Source organism: Xenopus laevis, chromosome 1L (genome assembly GCF_017654675.1).
Source record: "Xenopus laevis strain J_2021 chromosome 1L, Xenopus_laevis_v10.1, whole genome shotgun sequence".
Classification (NCBI taxonomy): domain Eukaryota; kingdom Metazoa; phylum Chordata; class Amphibia; order Anura; family Pipidae; genus Xenopus; species Xenopus laevis.
This window is the reverse complement of record NC_054371.1, coordinates 41,485,278-41,502,549: the sequence shown is the minus strand read 5'-3', so window position 1 is coordinate 41,502,549 and position 17,272 is coordinate 41,485,278. Positions and strand designations below refer to the sequence as shown.

General features: G+C 37.6%; 1 protein-coding gene across 4 annotated transcripts in view; it reads left to right on the top strand.

Annotated features, from left to right (window-relative positions):
- lnx1.L (ligand of numb-protein X 1 L homeolog) overlaps positions 1-17,272 on the top strand; it is a 107,753-nt gene that overhangs the window by 37,420 nt on the left and 53,061 nt on the right. For all 4 annotated transcript variants that reach the window (XM_018229937.2, XM_018229920.2, XM_018229927.2 and 1 more), the window contains 2 exons: positions 15,436-15,683; positions 16,174-16,335. In XM_018229937.2, the coding sequence (XP_018085426.1) occupies positions 15,436-15,683; positions 16,174-16,335 (410 nt within the window). The remainder of the gene's footprint in view (positions 1-15,435; positions 15,684-16,173; positions 16,336-17,272) is intronic.

Sequence of the window (17,272 nt, the reverse complement as noted above, 5' to 3'; positions counted from 1 at the left end):
ATTGCAGCAACTTTACAAGGAAAATGAAAGCCAAACCAAATGTCAGTTGAGGAGGTAGCACCAAATATTGTGTTTCCTGTGACTGCACTTTGATTTTGGGGAGGCTGAAATCTGAAAAAAATTATTTTAAATGACAATTATATAAGAAATAAGCATGTTCTAATCATTTTTAATAGCCATATTATCATACATCATTTACGTACAGTGTTTAGTCTATCTCTTGTGGTTAAAAACATCCTGTCTTAAATCTTCCATTTTCAGCAGTTGTTCTAAAGCTGAAACCGAATGGAATTTCCTAGTGCATCTGAAAGAATATTGCATTTTGAAAAAAAAATGCTGGTCAGTGTGACTGGATTAGACATGTGCAATGGCAGGCTGTTCCAGTAATATTAGCAGAGAACAAGCTGGATTTGTTTTCAATGTCTGGATTCAATCTGTCGGCACATCTAATACTGGCTATTTGTTGCAATACACGAGTCACAAGTATGGACGTCTCACTGGACCCCTTAATTGTTTACTATGGAAGCACCCAGGGTCACCAAAGTCTCCTAACATGGTGCGTGCCGTTACTGATATTTACTTAAATACAGATGTGACTTTGAAGAGAACAAAGTTACAGTCTGAAGTATTAACAGCTTGACAGCACCACAATGATAGGCATGTTACATAAATGAAATGTTTATTATATAGCAAGAGAAGTGAGTGTTTGTGGTACAGTGCCTACAAACAATGATACACGCCTTCACTCTCAGTCTTGTTTGATGTTCTCTCAAGCAGCAGGTCTAAAGCTGGCCATAGACGCAAAGATCTGATCATACGAATCAACGTACGATCTGACTTTTCCATCTCCCGACCCGCCACTAACCATTCAGATCAAAGTCTTACCATTCCGATTAAATAAAGTACAAAACCACAGATCAGCCAATGTTCAGCCCCTGACAGCAATCGCACGAAAGTTATTTCTGACAAAGCTAGTGACAGTCTCCCTCTGAAAATCGTACCCGATCAGCAATACATGCAGAGAAATTACCCGCAGCCAACAGAAATCTTTTAACCTGTCTGATCGACCAAACGACTGATCTCAGCCGGACGAAAAATGTCGGGACTCTCCACACACGGCCTGAAAATCGTACGAATCCACGATTCGTACGATCGGATCGTTGCGTCTATGGTCAGCTTTAGTCTGCCTACTCTTCTCACTCAAAAGCCAAGTTCTAAGGTATCCATATTTCTTTCAACAGGCTAGCCAAAACCTAGAAACAATGCAAGTTTTCTGGTTAAGCAAAAAAAATGAAAAATTATGAATTAATATACTAGAAAGATATATAACATAAACATGAATAAATGTTCATCAAGGTTGGATACACATGGTGGTTTATCTGTGTTTTTAACAAAAAACGTGTGTATGTGAATGAATGCCAAACATCACCTACTGTATACATGTAACAGATTGAGAATGTTATAGAAGCATGAAATATATTATTGTACCTGTGTGAGACATAAAGGCTCAGCATGCAATATTAATATGTAGGTATATATGCATTTATACAAGTACAGGTATGGGATCTGCTATTCAGAATGCTCGGGACCTGACGTTTTCCAGCTAACAGATCTTTCTGTAATCTGGATCTTAAACATAAAATAAACCCAAAAGGCAGGTGCTTCCAATATGGGTTAATTATGTTTTGGTTGGGATCAAGTACAAGGTACTGTTTTATTATTACAGAGAATTTTTTTTAAAAATTTGGATTATTTGGATAAAATGGAGTCTATGAGAGACGGCCTGTCTGTCATGCGGAACTTTCTGGATCACTGGTTTCCGGATAACTGATCCTATTCCTGTATAAATATACCGAGATTAAGGGGCAGATTGATCAAAATGTGAGTTTAGATTTTAATAAATAAAAACTTGCACACATTCTATTTATTCCCATGGGATTTAAGAAAGAGTACTTATCAAATGGTGAGTTCTAACTTTTACCCATTGATAAATATGCTTATTAAATCCTATAGGAATGTATAGAACGTGAGTGAGTTTTTATTTATTAAAAAAAAAAAAGAGGCACAGTAGGAAGGAGATCCCTGCCCCAAACAGCTTACAATCTAAGTGGATGGATAACATACAGGCAGAAATAGGGGGCAAAAGTGCATTGGTATTGGCCACAAAGTTCCAGGATTGGACAAGATTATATTCTAGTGCTCCAAAAGGTAGGATGTAAGTTTCTTTATAAAGAGGTTGAGACAGTGTTCCCTACGGAGGAATTTAGGGATAGATTTCCAGAGTTAAGGAGTGCATCATTCAAGGTGCACTTAAATATACAGTACATGAATGCCTCCCACAAATACATATAAACTCTCTTGTGTATTTAACCTGATATTATTATACTAAGAGAATAGAGGCGTCTGAACAATATACGTACATAATGGACCAGCGTATAAATTACTGCACTGAATTTAGTCCAGCATGGACCAACTACTTTTAAGGACATAAAAGTACAGTATATGACTAAAAGAAACCAAAAGATATATATTATAGATTTACAAGTTTTTGGGAGTGTGAAAACCTCAGGTATTTGATACACTGGTGTCTACAAAAATTAAATGTTAGTACAGGTATGGGATCAGTTATCTAGAAACTCGTTATCCAGAAAGCTCTGATTTATGGCATGGATGTCTCCCATAGACTCCATTTTATCCCAATAATCCAGAATTTAAAAAAACGATTTCCTTTTTCTCTGTAATAATAAAATAGGACCTTGTACTTGATCTAAACTAATATATAATTAATCCTTATTAGAAGCAAAACCAACCTATTGGGGTTATTTAATGTTTAAATTATTTTCCAGTAGACTTATGGAATGGAGATCCAAAATGTTGAAGCACTATGCCTTAAGGCTGCTAAAATGTTTAAGCATTAAGGGGAAAAGTATATTGGGAGATTACTAATGTTTTGTTGCAGGTAATCACCTCTTTAATGGTCTCCTGATCATACCTGCACACCAAATATTGATTTCAGCCATAATTCAAACATTTGCTTTAAGCTAACACTTGAGTGCTATTTGTGCATAGTTGTAAATTTATGAAATACACACTTCCATGCTGAATATAGAGATGTCTCTCTCTGCAGAGCACAAGAGGATTACTATCCTTTAAAAGATTAAGGTTTTGGAATTTTTGCCCTGTATGTTTATGATGTACAATTAAGATTTGCTTTTAGTAATGGAATCTGTTTCTGTAATAGTGTTTATATTGTAATTCCTCTTCAGACATATCTGGACAAGCATGATTACTCTCAAAAGAGCCATCTTTTGTTTATTATCTGACCTTCAAAGAAAAACGTGTCTCTTTCCATAACCCTCTATCTCAAATTATGATGGAAAACCTTTCATACCTTAGGTGACCTTAAGGGGCATTAAGGTCCATAAGGTCATGGAGGTCAGGAGTCTGTATCCCTTAATCCAGACCTCTGAAAATCTTTTTTCACTGGGATTTATAAACACAATATGTCCACAGAAGACTTCTATTGTGTAAATTATCAGCCTCCTGTTCATGTAGACTTTACATTTGTTTTCTTAATGTTGTTGATGTCTTGTAACATCTCCATTGGACGTAGGCAATGCTTTATTTCTTTATGATAATCATATATTATATATTTGCATTTCAAGTTTAATGCCAAATAACTGGTTTAATGAGCACCTCTTGGGAAAAATATTATCCCCAACCAAAGGTATGGGTTAACAGAGCCCACACTCTGGTATGGAGAAACAGTGGTTTATTTGAAAAAATTGCCCCCACCAGTGTTAGGACACTCTCAGCAGAGGTAGCTCCAGGTGCTAGCGGGCATGTTCTACATAACACATATGCATAATGCGATTCTGACGTCAGGCGCATGTGTATAATGAGCAAGCTGCAGCATTTGCTCATTATGCGCATGCATGTGCCCCAACATGGCCACTCGTACCAGGAGCTGGCGGGGGCAAATTTAAAAAAAAAATAAAAAAAACTACTGTTACCCCCAACCGGTGTGTGTGAGCTCTATTAGCCAGCACCTTTGGTTGGGGATAATATTTTTGCCCAACAGGTACCCTTTAATGAAACATGGTTATTTTCAACTATTTAAAAAAACACATACATGAGAATTTGTATTTGGTGTGTAAGGTGTTTAACATATCAGAATTTTTTTTTGTTTGTTTATTTTTAAATATTAAACTGAAAATCTAACCTTTTGTGATTGAAAAGGTCAGTTATTTCAAATGAGCAATTGGGCAGCTGTGATTGACATCCCATAAGCACTGTGATTCAACCCATGAAGCCAACAGAGATGTTCCAGAGCCTTGTTTGCCAGCATGCTCCTTGCCAGTCCTGCAATGGGTAATCATCTATTTGGACTGGGGATAATGCGTAGTCATGTAGCACTGACATTTCAGCCTGGGGACACAGCCCTAAGAAAAACATGGCATGTAAGAGTTCTATAAAGCAACTCATTTGCATGATTAATATGGACTTGAAGCAAATGCCATTTAACAGACAACAGTTCTGCTTGGATAATCTGTCCCTGCATAGTAGAAATGTCATTTTCAGCCTTGAATGGCTCTAGTATTGGACACAGGCTACTTTGGTAATACTAGTGTTTGCTCTTGATGTAAGGACATCATACAGCTTAAGTGGATTGCATTTCACAGTAGGGAGACCTGTTACTTATCAGCTATGGATAATTTACAAGACACACCAACAGATTTTTCTTTAAATTTGTGATCTGTATTTCATCAGCTTTTAGTGCAATTCTTCAACTTTAAACTATTGCAGAGGAATAGACTCTGAGAACTTGAGAGTGAAAGCAGATGCTTGGAAATCTCTACCAGCATTGCATGCTCCATCCTTATACAGACACAAGGACACTGGAACTGTGGTGGAACTGTGGCATACTGTTCAACTGTTCAAACATCTAAGCTAAAGAACAACAAGCATTTTTGGATTTTTTTTATACCTTAATGTAGAAATAGAAGTGGTGCAATAGAACAAATTGTGTGATAAATTAAATGGTGGGGGTACCTCAAACCTTAAAGGGATACTGTCATGGGAAAAACATTTTTTTCCAAAATTAATCAGTTAATAGTGTTGCTCCAGCAGAATTCTGCTCTCTGACATGGGGCTAGACATATTGTCAATTTCCCAGCTGCCCCAAGTCATGTGACTTGTGCTCTGATAAACTTCAATCACTCTTTACTGCTGTACTGCAAGTTGGAGTGATATCACCCCCCTCCCTTCCCCCCCCCAGCAACCAAACAAAAGAACAATGGGAAGGTAACCAGATAGCAGCTCCCTAACACAAGATAACAGCCGCCTGGTAGATCTAAGAACAACACTCAATAGTAAAAACCCATGTCTCACTGAGACACATTCAGTTACATTGAGAAGGAAAAACAGCAGCCTGCCAGAAAGCATTTCTCTCCTAAAGTGCAGGCACAAGTCACATGACCAGGGGCAGCTGGGAAATTGACAAAATGTCTAGCCCCATGTCAGATTTCAAAATTGAATATAAAAAAATCTGTTTGCTCTTTTGAGAAATGTATTTCAGTGCAGAAGTCTCCTGGAGTAGCTCTATTAACTGATGTGTTTTGAAAAAAACATGTTTTCCGATGACAGGATCCCTTTAAGCTCGGCTATAGAGAGGGTTCTGGACGTATTGGTCCAACAAAATCTAGAAGGCCACCAGTTGCTCGTGTCTGGTAGTCACTAAAGGATTTGCGTAAATTGTCTCTTGAGTAGACAACATGTATGCATGCAGATCTATATTGAATCTCCTTTTTTTATTTTAATTTTATCTATTATACTTTTGTCTGTGCAACTCTATACAAAGATTTGGTCCTTGCCCCAGTGGAGCTTACAATCTTAAATTCTCTTATAGTTATTTTCAATCAGTAGAAAGGCTTGGTGACTAGATATAGCGTTACTGTATGTTGGGTAGAATAGAAATTACAATAGCAAGACCCTTGGTGGACAAAGAGCCATTCATCCTATGCCCCTTTCATTTGCATTCAGCCTGCTTGTGTGCTGCACAATATAAATGAAACCGCAAGATTCTGTAAGTCACAGTTTCCTAACCCGTTACTCAGTGAACACCGATTGAGTCCTGGAAGTAAACTTTGCAATCCAAAATTTGGTTTAGAGACAGATGAGCACCTGGTTGTGTTTACACTTTTATTTTGGGGGAAGAAAATGCACTATATTCTATACTAAATCTAGAATCTTCTGTTGGTAGCACTAAAAGTGTCAATGACATGGGAGGTGGTGACATTTCCTGCTCAATGCTCTTTATCCATTTGCTTGTGAAGTGGTTATAATAAAATGCATTTTCTACCGGTGTTTGACTGCTGCTGGTGGCCTTAAACTGTAAAAACTTTTTAGGGTTTGACTATAGTGTTGGACCAAGCTTCAATGGCTATTTACATGTGTGGCCAAATGAAATCTGATAGAACTGCAGGCCTAAGGTTATGCTTGCCTGACATTCAGCCTGCGTGTGAGGCCATGCCGAATCATCTTACTACAATTCATGATTTATTAGTGGTAGCTACTGAAGTTATTTCATGGTTTGCAACTGTCTCTAAATTTCACGGCAGTTCTAGTTACATTGTTATAGCTTTTACCAATAAGCATAACATTTGTGGTAGATCTGAATTATTCCCTCTTTTAGTCTCCTGTGGGTACAAAGTGTCCCTGACAAATAATTTATTGCAGCTATCTTTTTTGCTTTTCAGGAGGTTCTCATGTTGGCAGTTTGTTAAAATAGGCTGAATCCATGTGTCCATAGGCCAACACCCCACCTCAGCATTGATTGCAGTGGCTCAAGTGTACGAAATGTGTTGGCCCCTTATTTGCTATACTGGAAAAATCCCATCAGATGTTTAGAATTTAACTGCAACCTAAAAGAAGCTGAGCTCCTGTCCTAGTACCAGATATGTTTTCACCCTGGCTGGCCATTATGTAATGATAATAATATATTGACACTATATACTATTTATACAGTAAATTGTTTTGTTTTTAATTGTTGGGTAAAGCAGAGCTTTGTCCTTTGGGGATTCGTTTTACTGGTGGCGCTGACAAATCATGAACATGTGTGGCCTGAAAGCCATGTGTGCAACAAGCGTGACATTCCATGCTCTAGTCCAGTGGTCCCCAACCAGTAGCTCGGGAGCAACATGTTGCTCACCGACCCTTTGGATGTTGCTCCCAGTGGCCTCAAAGCAGGTGCTTATTTTTGAATTCCCAGCTTCAAGGCAAGTTTGCATAGAAACCAGGTGTTCTGCCAAATAGAGCCTCCTGGCTACCAGTCCATGAAGGGACTACCAAACAGCCAACAACAACCCTTAATTGACATCCCCATGGAATTTTTCATGCTTGTGTTGCTCTCCAACTCTTTTTTACATTCAAATGTGGCTCACGAGTAAAAAAAGGTTGGGGACCCCTGCTCTAGTCTATGTGAGGCGTGAAGATGATTAGCAGATGGAAGTCATAATAGAGAATATACTAGAAGGATCATCCTCTTACTTTGTGCTTTAGACTGAATGTGGATTCCCCTCTTTGTATTTATTTATTCTTTGTCAGTGTTGTTTTTTTCTGACTTCTTCTTTAGGACAGGTTTATGTTACATAAAAATAATGATTTTGTTTGAATACAAGAGCTCTACCCCTAGGGCTCACATGAAAGAGTAACAGTCCCAGATCAAAGAGATGGACTTGCCTGGGTGGCAGAGGGAAAATGCTCCCCGAGGACCTAATGGCTTGGGTTTTTTGGAGCTGTTTTTACCCCCTAGAATTCTATCTTTTTATTTGTAGTGTATGAGCTAAAGGAGTTGAGTTTCACAATGCATATTATTACATTTTTTTGTTCAACAGTTCAAGGCACACATAGGCACATGCAACTTGATTAAAGCCAAGGGAAATTGACCCCAACAAAATTCCCTGTGCAGTAATAAAGGTGTCCCTTCAATGAAAGGTTTACCTAGTAAAAAAAATCACAGGTGTGGCTTTTGTGGGTGTCTGGCACTGTTGTGTATATGTTAAGCATAACATGACTGTTCTGGTAATAAGGACCCTCCAAGAGAAGAATCAAATGCCCTATCAGTGTAGCCTTTTTGAAGATCAATGTGTGACTCACCAACCAATGGCCTGACATGGCGGTGACAAACAGATGTATATTCAGGCCAGAAACAGTTGTTACATAGGTTAGGTAAAAAAATGAATTGAACATTGAACATAAATCACCGAAAACTGTGGCAGTAAAAAGGTCAGAAAACATTTAAAATTAGTCCACAGTGGATTTAGGTTGTCATATGAAAATTTACCACCGTTATGAACAAAGGGAAAAAGTGACTGCATGGCACTAGTTATGAGAATAATTTGCATGACAGACATGTGCACTCTTCTTGGCTTCCTTTATCATCCCCTGTGGTGTCAGAATGCTTCTAATGTTCCTTTCTGATGATCAAAGATGCAGAAACAGGAATAACTGGGTATTACAGGTACATGTATTTAGGGTCCCCTAAATGTTCAGATAACTTGTTTTCCAGCCAATCAATTAGGCCTCAACTGGGCCCCAACAGTCACATCTTCTTCTCCCCCTATTCTTCTTTCCCTAGATGCAAAGGTGGGCTGTTTAGTTTAGGAGGCTCTGTAAAATGTGTTAAATGATGAAAACAAAGATATGTTATCTTGAGATGTTTCATTAAAAGTATAAGCAATCATGTAATGAGTATATTAACACAAGGCAGTGGATATAAATATATGTCGGCACCATCAATAGCATAAGGCTAGCTAAACAAGATATATGATGACACGGCTGAAATTCTGTGCACATGATTTGTTAAAGCTGTAAAATATATCTATCCGGCAAAGCTAACGAACATTAATAGTGATATTAATAGTGATATTTTATGAGCTATTGCCCATAAAAGTATCCATGGGTGACTGGGTCTGTGTAATAGGGGATGTATATTAAACACAAGCACTACATTGATCATACACTGATCCAGATTGGCTTGCAACAACCATTTACTGGTAAAGCTGCCTATTCTTTTCTATTCATGTTCTATGTTGGGGCCCTCAGAAGCCAATTTTGACAGACCATTTGAGGTCCTACTATTATGCAGAACATTTTTCTAGATTAAATATTGTAAACTTTGCACAGCAGATCAATGACTGATATCATTAGAATATTCAACACAATATCATACTATATCGAAAACAGTGGTGAAACCCACCTTACATGCCCTAGCCAAATCAAGTACCCCCAACCCATATACCATCTACTAGTTATTGATAGATTGAGTGCAGATAGGTATGCACCAAATCCATTTTTTGTCATTCCTAAAAGCTTTGGCTGAATACTGAACTGAATCTGAATTCTACTTTGCCTGATTACATTTAGGCAATATACCGGCGAAAAATTACCTCTTTTTCGGGTGACTAATCTCCACAAACTGCCTTCCCGCCGGCTAGAATGAAATTGCCGGCCGGATGGCACTCGGATTAGTCGCCCGAAGAAGAGGCAATTTGTCACCAGGCGAATAACTCTCCCCAAATCTCCACGTGTGTCTCTGCCCTAAATTATCTGAATCCTGGATTTGGTACATCACTGTTTGTAGTCCGTAAATAATACAGTAACTAAATGAATTATTCCCATGCTTACAATGATTCAGAACTTTCTGTATATTGGTTTTCCAGATAAGAGATCCCATAGCTGTACTTCTATGACTAGCTGTACTTCTATTTATATAAATAAAAGCAAGTTTTCATGGCTATGTGACCACTTGGGGAGGTTCTTTATGTCAGTGGCCTGTTCTTTAATTAGAACACATTCTACAGTTTAAATATAAAAACCTGCACATGTAGTTTTGTAACTGTTGAACCTAAAACTAATAAGTTAACCAAGAGACAGCCTTGACCGCTTTTTCACCTCTTGTACCCTTTAATATTTCCCCTTACCCAGAAAACCACATAATATGTCAGCAAAACGTATATTTCTTTCTGAGAAAAAAATCCCACAAAAACTTGCATGACGCCTACCTCTAAATAAACTGCAATCATTATTCTGAGAAAACATAAATAACATAAATATAGCACAATTTTCTGGGTCAGTGATGGAAAGTATCTTATATTTTTTTAATAGAAATCTAGAAGCATAATCTTAAAAAAATCTTCTTTCCGTGAGAAGAAAAGGATTTCATGGCAAAAGCTTGACGTGAGAGATAAAAATGTTTTCTAACACGACTAAACACTTTGATGTTTTAGCCAAATATATCCCTGCAACTGGTTCTCTTTTTAATGATAGTGGCTATTACATATATGTATCCCACATCTGTATGTTTTTCCACGAGGAAAAACATACAGATTTCAAAATCTGAAATAAAACCTAATTAATGAAATACGTTCCTGTGTGAATGTTAATTGGGCCTCTTGGCAACCCTGCCAGCCTAATGAAAACACAAGCATCATTATCAATGCAGATCCTGTATTCATGTTGCCAAGAGTGGAGCTGTTAAGCCATTGCCAGAATAGAGAGATTGTGAAGTATGTGTGTGTATTCTGCATTCAGTTATGTGTCACACATCCACAGAGACGCTCTGTCCCTGAAGCTTTTGGATAAATGTACGAGGCAGTTTTATAAGAGGGATGATAAGAATGAACATCAAAAGATCCATCTGTTCCAATATTCATCATGTATAAATAATTTGGAGTGGTTTTTTGAAAAAGGGAAAACCAAAAATCAGGGGAATGAACAGAAATACTTAATTATTAAGAGAAAATGAAGCCTCATAAAAACAGTCACGTCAAGTCTAATACAGGTATGGGATGCGTTATCCGGAAACCCGTTATCCATTCCGAATTAATGAATGGCCATCTCCCATAGACTCCATTATAAAAATAATAATCCAAATTTTTAAAAATGATTTTCGTTTTTTTCTCTGTAATAATAAAACAGTTCCTTGTACTTGATCCCAACTAAGATATAATTAATCATCATTGGAAGCAAAACCAGCCTGTTGGGTTTATTTAGTGTTAACATGATTTCCTAGTAGACTTAAGGTATAAAGATCGAAATTATGGAAACATCCTTTATCCAGAAAATTCCAGGTCCTGTGCATTCTGGATAACAGGTCCCATACCTGTAGTTGTTATGTAAACCCCCTGAACAGCTTCTGCAAGCTGAGGATGTGTATTTGTCAACATAACTGAGGTGTCTAGTCCCTAAATGCATTGTAATTGATGCATCGTATTCTCTTTGCATTGTCTTCTACTTGCACTAAGTGCCAATGTACCCACACAGTCTGAACTGATGAATAGTGTGCAAGTGCACCTAATGATGGTAGAAACCCAGATATTCTTGCTACCCAGTATGTGATGGTGATTCCAATGCAGACTTGCAGCTCTAGACATGCATTCCATTGAAGAAAACATTTAAGGCAATTCATTTAGTTGCATCGCACAGATTTGCACCAGGTGCAACTGAGCATGGCCCAATAATGAAAACTGTATCAGAAAAATGAACTTTGCAAAAGTTTGTAAATGAGGCTAAAAATTCTAGGTCTAATATTCAGTAGTGTTGCCCTGTGACACTGTAGTGTATATACTGCTTTTGAAAAAATTGACTTGTAGATCAGTTACAGCCATTTAATTAATATTAAAGAAATACAACTAAAAATCTCATTCTAGATTGTAAGCTCATTTTGGCAGGGCTCTCTCTACTTCTTGTATCTTGCATTAGTAGCTAATCTCTATGTTCAAACAGTCCCTAGTATTTGGTGGTGGTAACTGAGCTGCATGAAACCATATTGGTGGAAAAACAATCTTGTTGGGTTTATTTAATTTTTTTTTTTTTCAGAAGACTAAGGGGGTATTTACCAAGACTCAAATTTTTCCCATTTTTTAATTAAAACTAAGTCGACCTGTCTCCTATCCACAAATTTACCTAACTTATCAAAAAGTCAGTGCAGTAAAACTCTTGACAAAATCGTGCCTCAATTTGAATTTTGCAACTTTTTCAATTTTGACACTTGAATTACATGACTTTTTCTAAGTATTGACCAAAAACCTCAACTTTTCCAGATTATCGAATGAAAATCTGCCATTGACTGCCATTGAGGTTTTAACTGGAGTATTTTCAGATTTTGGATTTTAAGTAGCTTCAGAGTATAATAAATCTCGGGGAAAAAAATTTCCCTCAAAAAATTCAAATTTTGAGGTCTAATAAATAGGCCCCTTAATGTATGATGATCCCAAATTACGGAAATCCCAAATTGCTCTCAAACATTCTCGACAATAGCTGTAGTAGTAAAAACAAAATAGATCACAGCTTCTTATGTCTAGCCAAAATGATGTTGTTTGCAAAGATGTCATTCCATCCAGTTCCAGTTTTTTGTGGACTTGTTTATGTGAAGTCCTAATAATCTCACTTAAGAGCTTTCCACCCACAATGCACAAACCAAGCTTTGGGCAGCCTATCTTCGTTTTTTAATTTAGCTGCCTGTCTCTGGATTCTGTCCAGTTACTGCATTTACTAGACTAGGTTATTTTTCTAGGGAACAGATGATTTCATCAGCTAATCGACCTTTGGCAAAGGTACAGTAAAGTAGCATAATGTCTACAGTAGTATCATATATGTTAATTCACTGGAGCACAAAGAACCGTTTAGCAATATAGCAGCACAAACAACAACTCTGTATTTTCGTTATTTTCCTTTTTTTGTTTTTTAAAAAAAACTAAATTTTGTTTTAACCAAAGATTTTTTTCCAATGATTCATTTTGTTTTGGTCTCTTGAATTGGCTTTTTTTCTGTTGGTTTTAATAGGGCAGGGGTCCCCAAACTTTCTTACCCACATTTAAAGTAAAAAGATTTAGGGAGCAACACAAAAAAACAGCCCTGGAGATGCCAAATAAGGAATGTGATTAGCTATTTGGTAGTCCCAATATGGACTGGCAGCCTTCAGGAGACTCTATTAGGCAGTACACCTGGTTTTTATGTAACCAAAACTTGCCTCCAAGCCAAGAAATAAAAAACAACGGTTTTTGAGGCCACTGGGGGCAAAATCCAAGGGGTTAGAAAGCAACATTTTGTTCATGAGCCACTGGTTGGGGATCACTGGTGTAGGTTGTTGACTAGTGTTATTTTAAACTGATTCCCCCTGTTTTACCAGGTTGGTAAATAAACTTACCTTAACCCAGTTTGGCCACTAAGAATCTGATCCAGATGTTCCTCACTCAAGCCAACGATTGCTTCACTTGGGGGATCCATTGCCACTGACTGAATTACAACCCCTCCATATAAGAGCAAGTCCCAATCAGATTTCAGTGAGGAGATTGTTTTGGTCCAATACACAACAACTTACAATTTAATCAAGAGAAGACAATTGATAGACAGAAATTATTAGTTTGACTCTTGAGATAACAGGAAGATACAAAACAATTGATATATGTTTGTATATATAATATTGATCTACTATTCGTCTTTATTTAAATCATCAAAATATAAATATTTTCGCCATGCCCAGATACAGCTTTAATGAATGTAAGTACATATGCAGGATAAATATGCTGGAAAAACCCAAGCTTTAGAACAGTGAAAATACTATAGACTGTGGCCCTGACTCCATGACTATGCATAACGATTACGACTAGTTTATCAAGGACAATCAAGGTTTCCTCATTCATTAGAGCTGTTAATTATATGTGAATTTTTGGAGACAATATAATTGCCGTCATATATGACCTTTATTCCTTGTGATGTTACTATACTCATAGTCTGTTCCACAGTGTGTTATGACAAGTTACTATTATGTAGGCATGTTACTTGCATGACAAGAGGAACATGTTCCAGCCTTATATAGAAATGAACACAGTTGTAATAACTTGCTTACAGCAATTTGAGGCTATCCAGCATCTATCTGGAAGCAGCTGTGATATATTGGAAGACAGGATAGCTGAAAAATATCAAGTCAAGGTTTCTGTGATAGAACGTTGCCATAAATTTGTTTTGTGTAAGAAATACGTTCTGAATTCAAGGGTAATAGCTGGGGCTTTGATAGCTTGCAACTGGTGAGCATGTGCTAGCTGTAAAGATCTCCTTTTAAATATGTATCATCAATCATTTGCCTGTAAAGTCCTCTGTTTGTTATTAAAGATCTGTTACGAGTTCTAGTATTTCTTTTTGCGTGTCCCTTTACTGTGCTGGATATTTCTCCCTGCTGAGATTTACTTAATCATACAGTAGTCATTCACTTGTATTTCTCCCCGAGAGGGGACCAGATGAGACATCACATTCAATTTCCGTGGCTCTGTGAGTTTGCAGGATGCTTGATTTATAGGCTCAGCATTCATTAAACGCCATATGAACAGCAACACATTGCAATATTGTTTAACTTTATCTACCTCAGTGGGAGCTGATTATACATACCCCAATTAATGATTGGGGTTGTTGGGTGCACAAAAGAATTTTTGCTATAATTATCTTGCCCTTCTGTTGCCATCTTCTCTTCCTGTCACCATAGTAACATAGTAAGTTTAAAAAGACACAAGTCCAAGGTCAATCTTTTATGGCTATATATAACCTGCCTAACTGCTAATTGATCCAGAGAAAGGCAAAAAAAAACCTTCCGAAGACTCTCCAATTTGCCTCAGAGGGGGAAAAATTCCTTCCTGACTCCTGAAGATGGCAATCGGACAGTCCCTGGATCAATTTGTACTATGAGCTATCCATCTTGCACTATTCTTTTCAATTTGTTCTATGTATATTAATGTTGCTCTACAGGGCCACCAAATATATCTGCACCTTCTGAAGGCAGCTCTGTCCTCTTATGTCTCACCTCTGAATCTAACAGTATCCTATTTTTTGCATGTGCCTGATAGGCATGGGCCATTTTGTGGACACTGTTATTAGGACAAGTTGTGTATCACCCCAAGTTTGTGTATGCACCAGAATAGGGAACCTTATGCCCATGTGCAGTGCCCTACACAATAATAGAAGTGAGGAGGGAGGGGAAATGTGGGGAGAGCAGTTACATGTAGGAAGTGTTGAATGGAAAGTGAAAGAATTGACTGCCCCGCCTCTATGCCTCAGGCATAGAGGTAGGGCAGATATTTGATTGACAGCTCAGATATTTAAACACCTAGAACAGGTATGAAAGTTTTAATGAAAAAAAGAATTTTGAGTTCCATGTTTAGAAAGGACTTTCATTATGCAGCGTTTTATGTGTAGGTGACAGGTCCACTTTAAAGACATTTGAAGTGAGGAGCATCTATCACCCAACAAAACCCCAAACAGATCTCTACAACATTAACATGGGTAGAAACAGGTCTTAGCCATGGGCACATTCAATGTAGGAATTACATATGATAATTTTTGATTATGTTGGTGCAATAACAGAATGTTATTGTCTTCTAGGTGTAAAGGAGCATCACATTATGGCCTTACCAAAGAGCGTAAAAGACGATCACAAGACAGTTCCCCAGACTGCAGCTCCTCTTTGGATCTCACTGTTGCAGCCGTCTCCCCTGAGCTTTCAGCTTCAGCAGCCATAGCCTTAGCAACTGAAGAAACGGGTCAAGACAATCCAGCATTTAGTCCTGCCAAAGGAGAAAGCCACACAGCTTGCGAATCTGAAGAAAACTGCAGGCTTAACAGGAACAGAAGTAAGGCAATGTATACTGTGAAAAAAAAATCTCTTTACTAATATCAATAGACATGGTTGGTCAAAACCAACAACTGTAATCCAGAATCAATAGGCAACTGCCCTATATTTATATTTATATAATAATTTGCTACTTAATTGCACTATAAAATTGGGTCAGAACATGCTTGTAGTACATGTCTATAGAGATAAGTTCGCTTTATTTCTGGCTCCCAATTAAAGTCTGAGACGTTTACAACAGCTTGAGGAAGGTTAGGGGCCACGACTTTCTTATAGTATGTTTTGTACTATGCCAGCCCAACGTGCTGCAAATATTACTGATGCATGCAAGCTGATTCATGTTAATAGCAATTAAATAATATAACCCAATTCAGCTTTTAGCTTTAATAAAATAAAGTGTATTAGGTCTTTTGTGTGACTGTTCAGGTTCAGCACAGCCAAACACTAGAGAACCGCTGGGCCCTTGTAACAGAATTGTTTTTGTCCTGCAGATCGGAACTTTGAGCGTTCCACTGTCAGGAGTCTGTCTTTTAAGAAGCTAAATCGAGCATTTAGTGTCCTTCGGAGAACAAAAAGTGGGAGCGCTGTGGTGCATGCTGCCGACAGAGAGAGAGCAAACCTGCAAAATGCCAACGTCGTAGAAGACTCTATTGGTTTGTATTATTCTGTAATACAAAGAGAGGGAGAAAGAAAAGTGCAATAGCCTTGAAATATTTTCTACCTGCACCTGTGCTTTGCTGCTTTAGTGCCTTTCGCGTATTTATTGTCAATTAAGACAAAATCACATCATCATTGATTAACATAGAGATGCCATTTTAATACTATGGACAGAGAAATATACTGTATAATCGCATACAGTGGACATGATTGTTTTGTATATTTTAAAGCCAGGATTCTTTATTCAAAGTATTGCTTTATCTTGAAACATTCTCCCCCATGGTAACTAAATTGCCAAAGGCCTCTCTTTCATTAAAGGAATAGTTCAGTGTGAAAATAAAAACTGTGTAAATAGATAGGCTGTGCAAAATAAAAAATGTTTCTAATATAGTTAGTTAGCCAAAAATGTAATATATAAAGGCTGGAGTGAACAGATGTCTAATAAAACAGCCAGAATCCAACTTCCTGCTTTTCAGCTCTATATCTCTGAGTTAGTCAGCGACTTGAAGGGGGGCCACATGGTACATTTCTGTTCAGTGAGTTTGTAATTGATCCTCAGCATTCAGCTCAGATTCAAAAGCAACAGATATGACCCATGTAGCCCCCCCTCAAGTCTCTGATTGGTTACTGCCTGGTAACCAGGGTAACCAGTCAGTGTAAACCAAGAGAGCTGAAAAAGCAGGAAGTAGTTTCTGACTGACTTGTTATACATAAAATCACTCCAGCCTTTATACATTACATTTTTAGCTAACTAACAATATTAGAAACATTTTTTATTGTGCACAGCCTATCTATTGACCCAGTTTTTATTTTTACACTGAACAATTCCTTTAAAGTCTATGGTTGGCAGTTAATTGTTTTCAATGCATTTAGTATGACCGTTCCCACTCATATTAATAGGCAATGTTTTCCCCTCTTATCATATATTTTTTT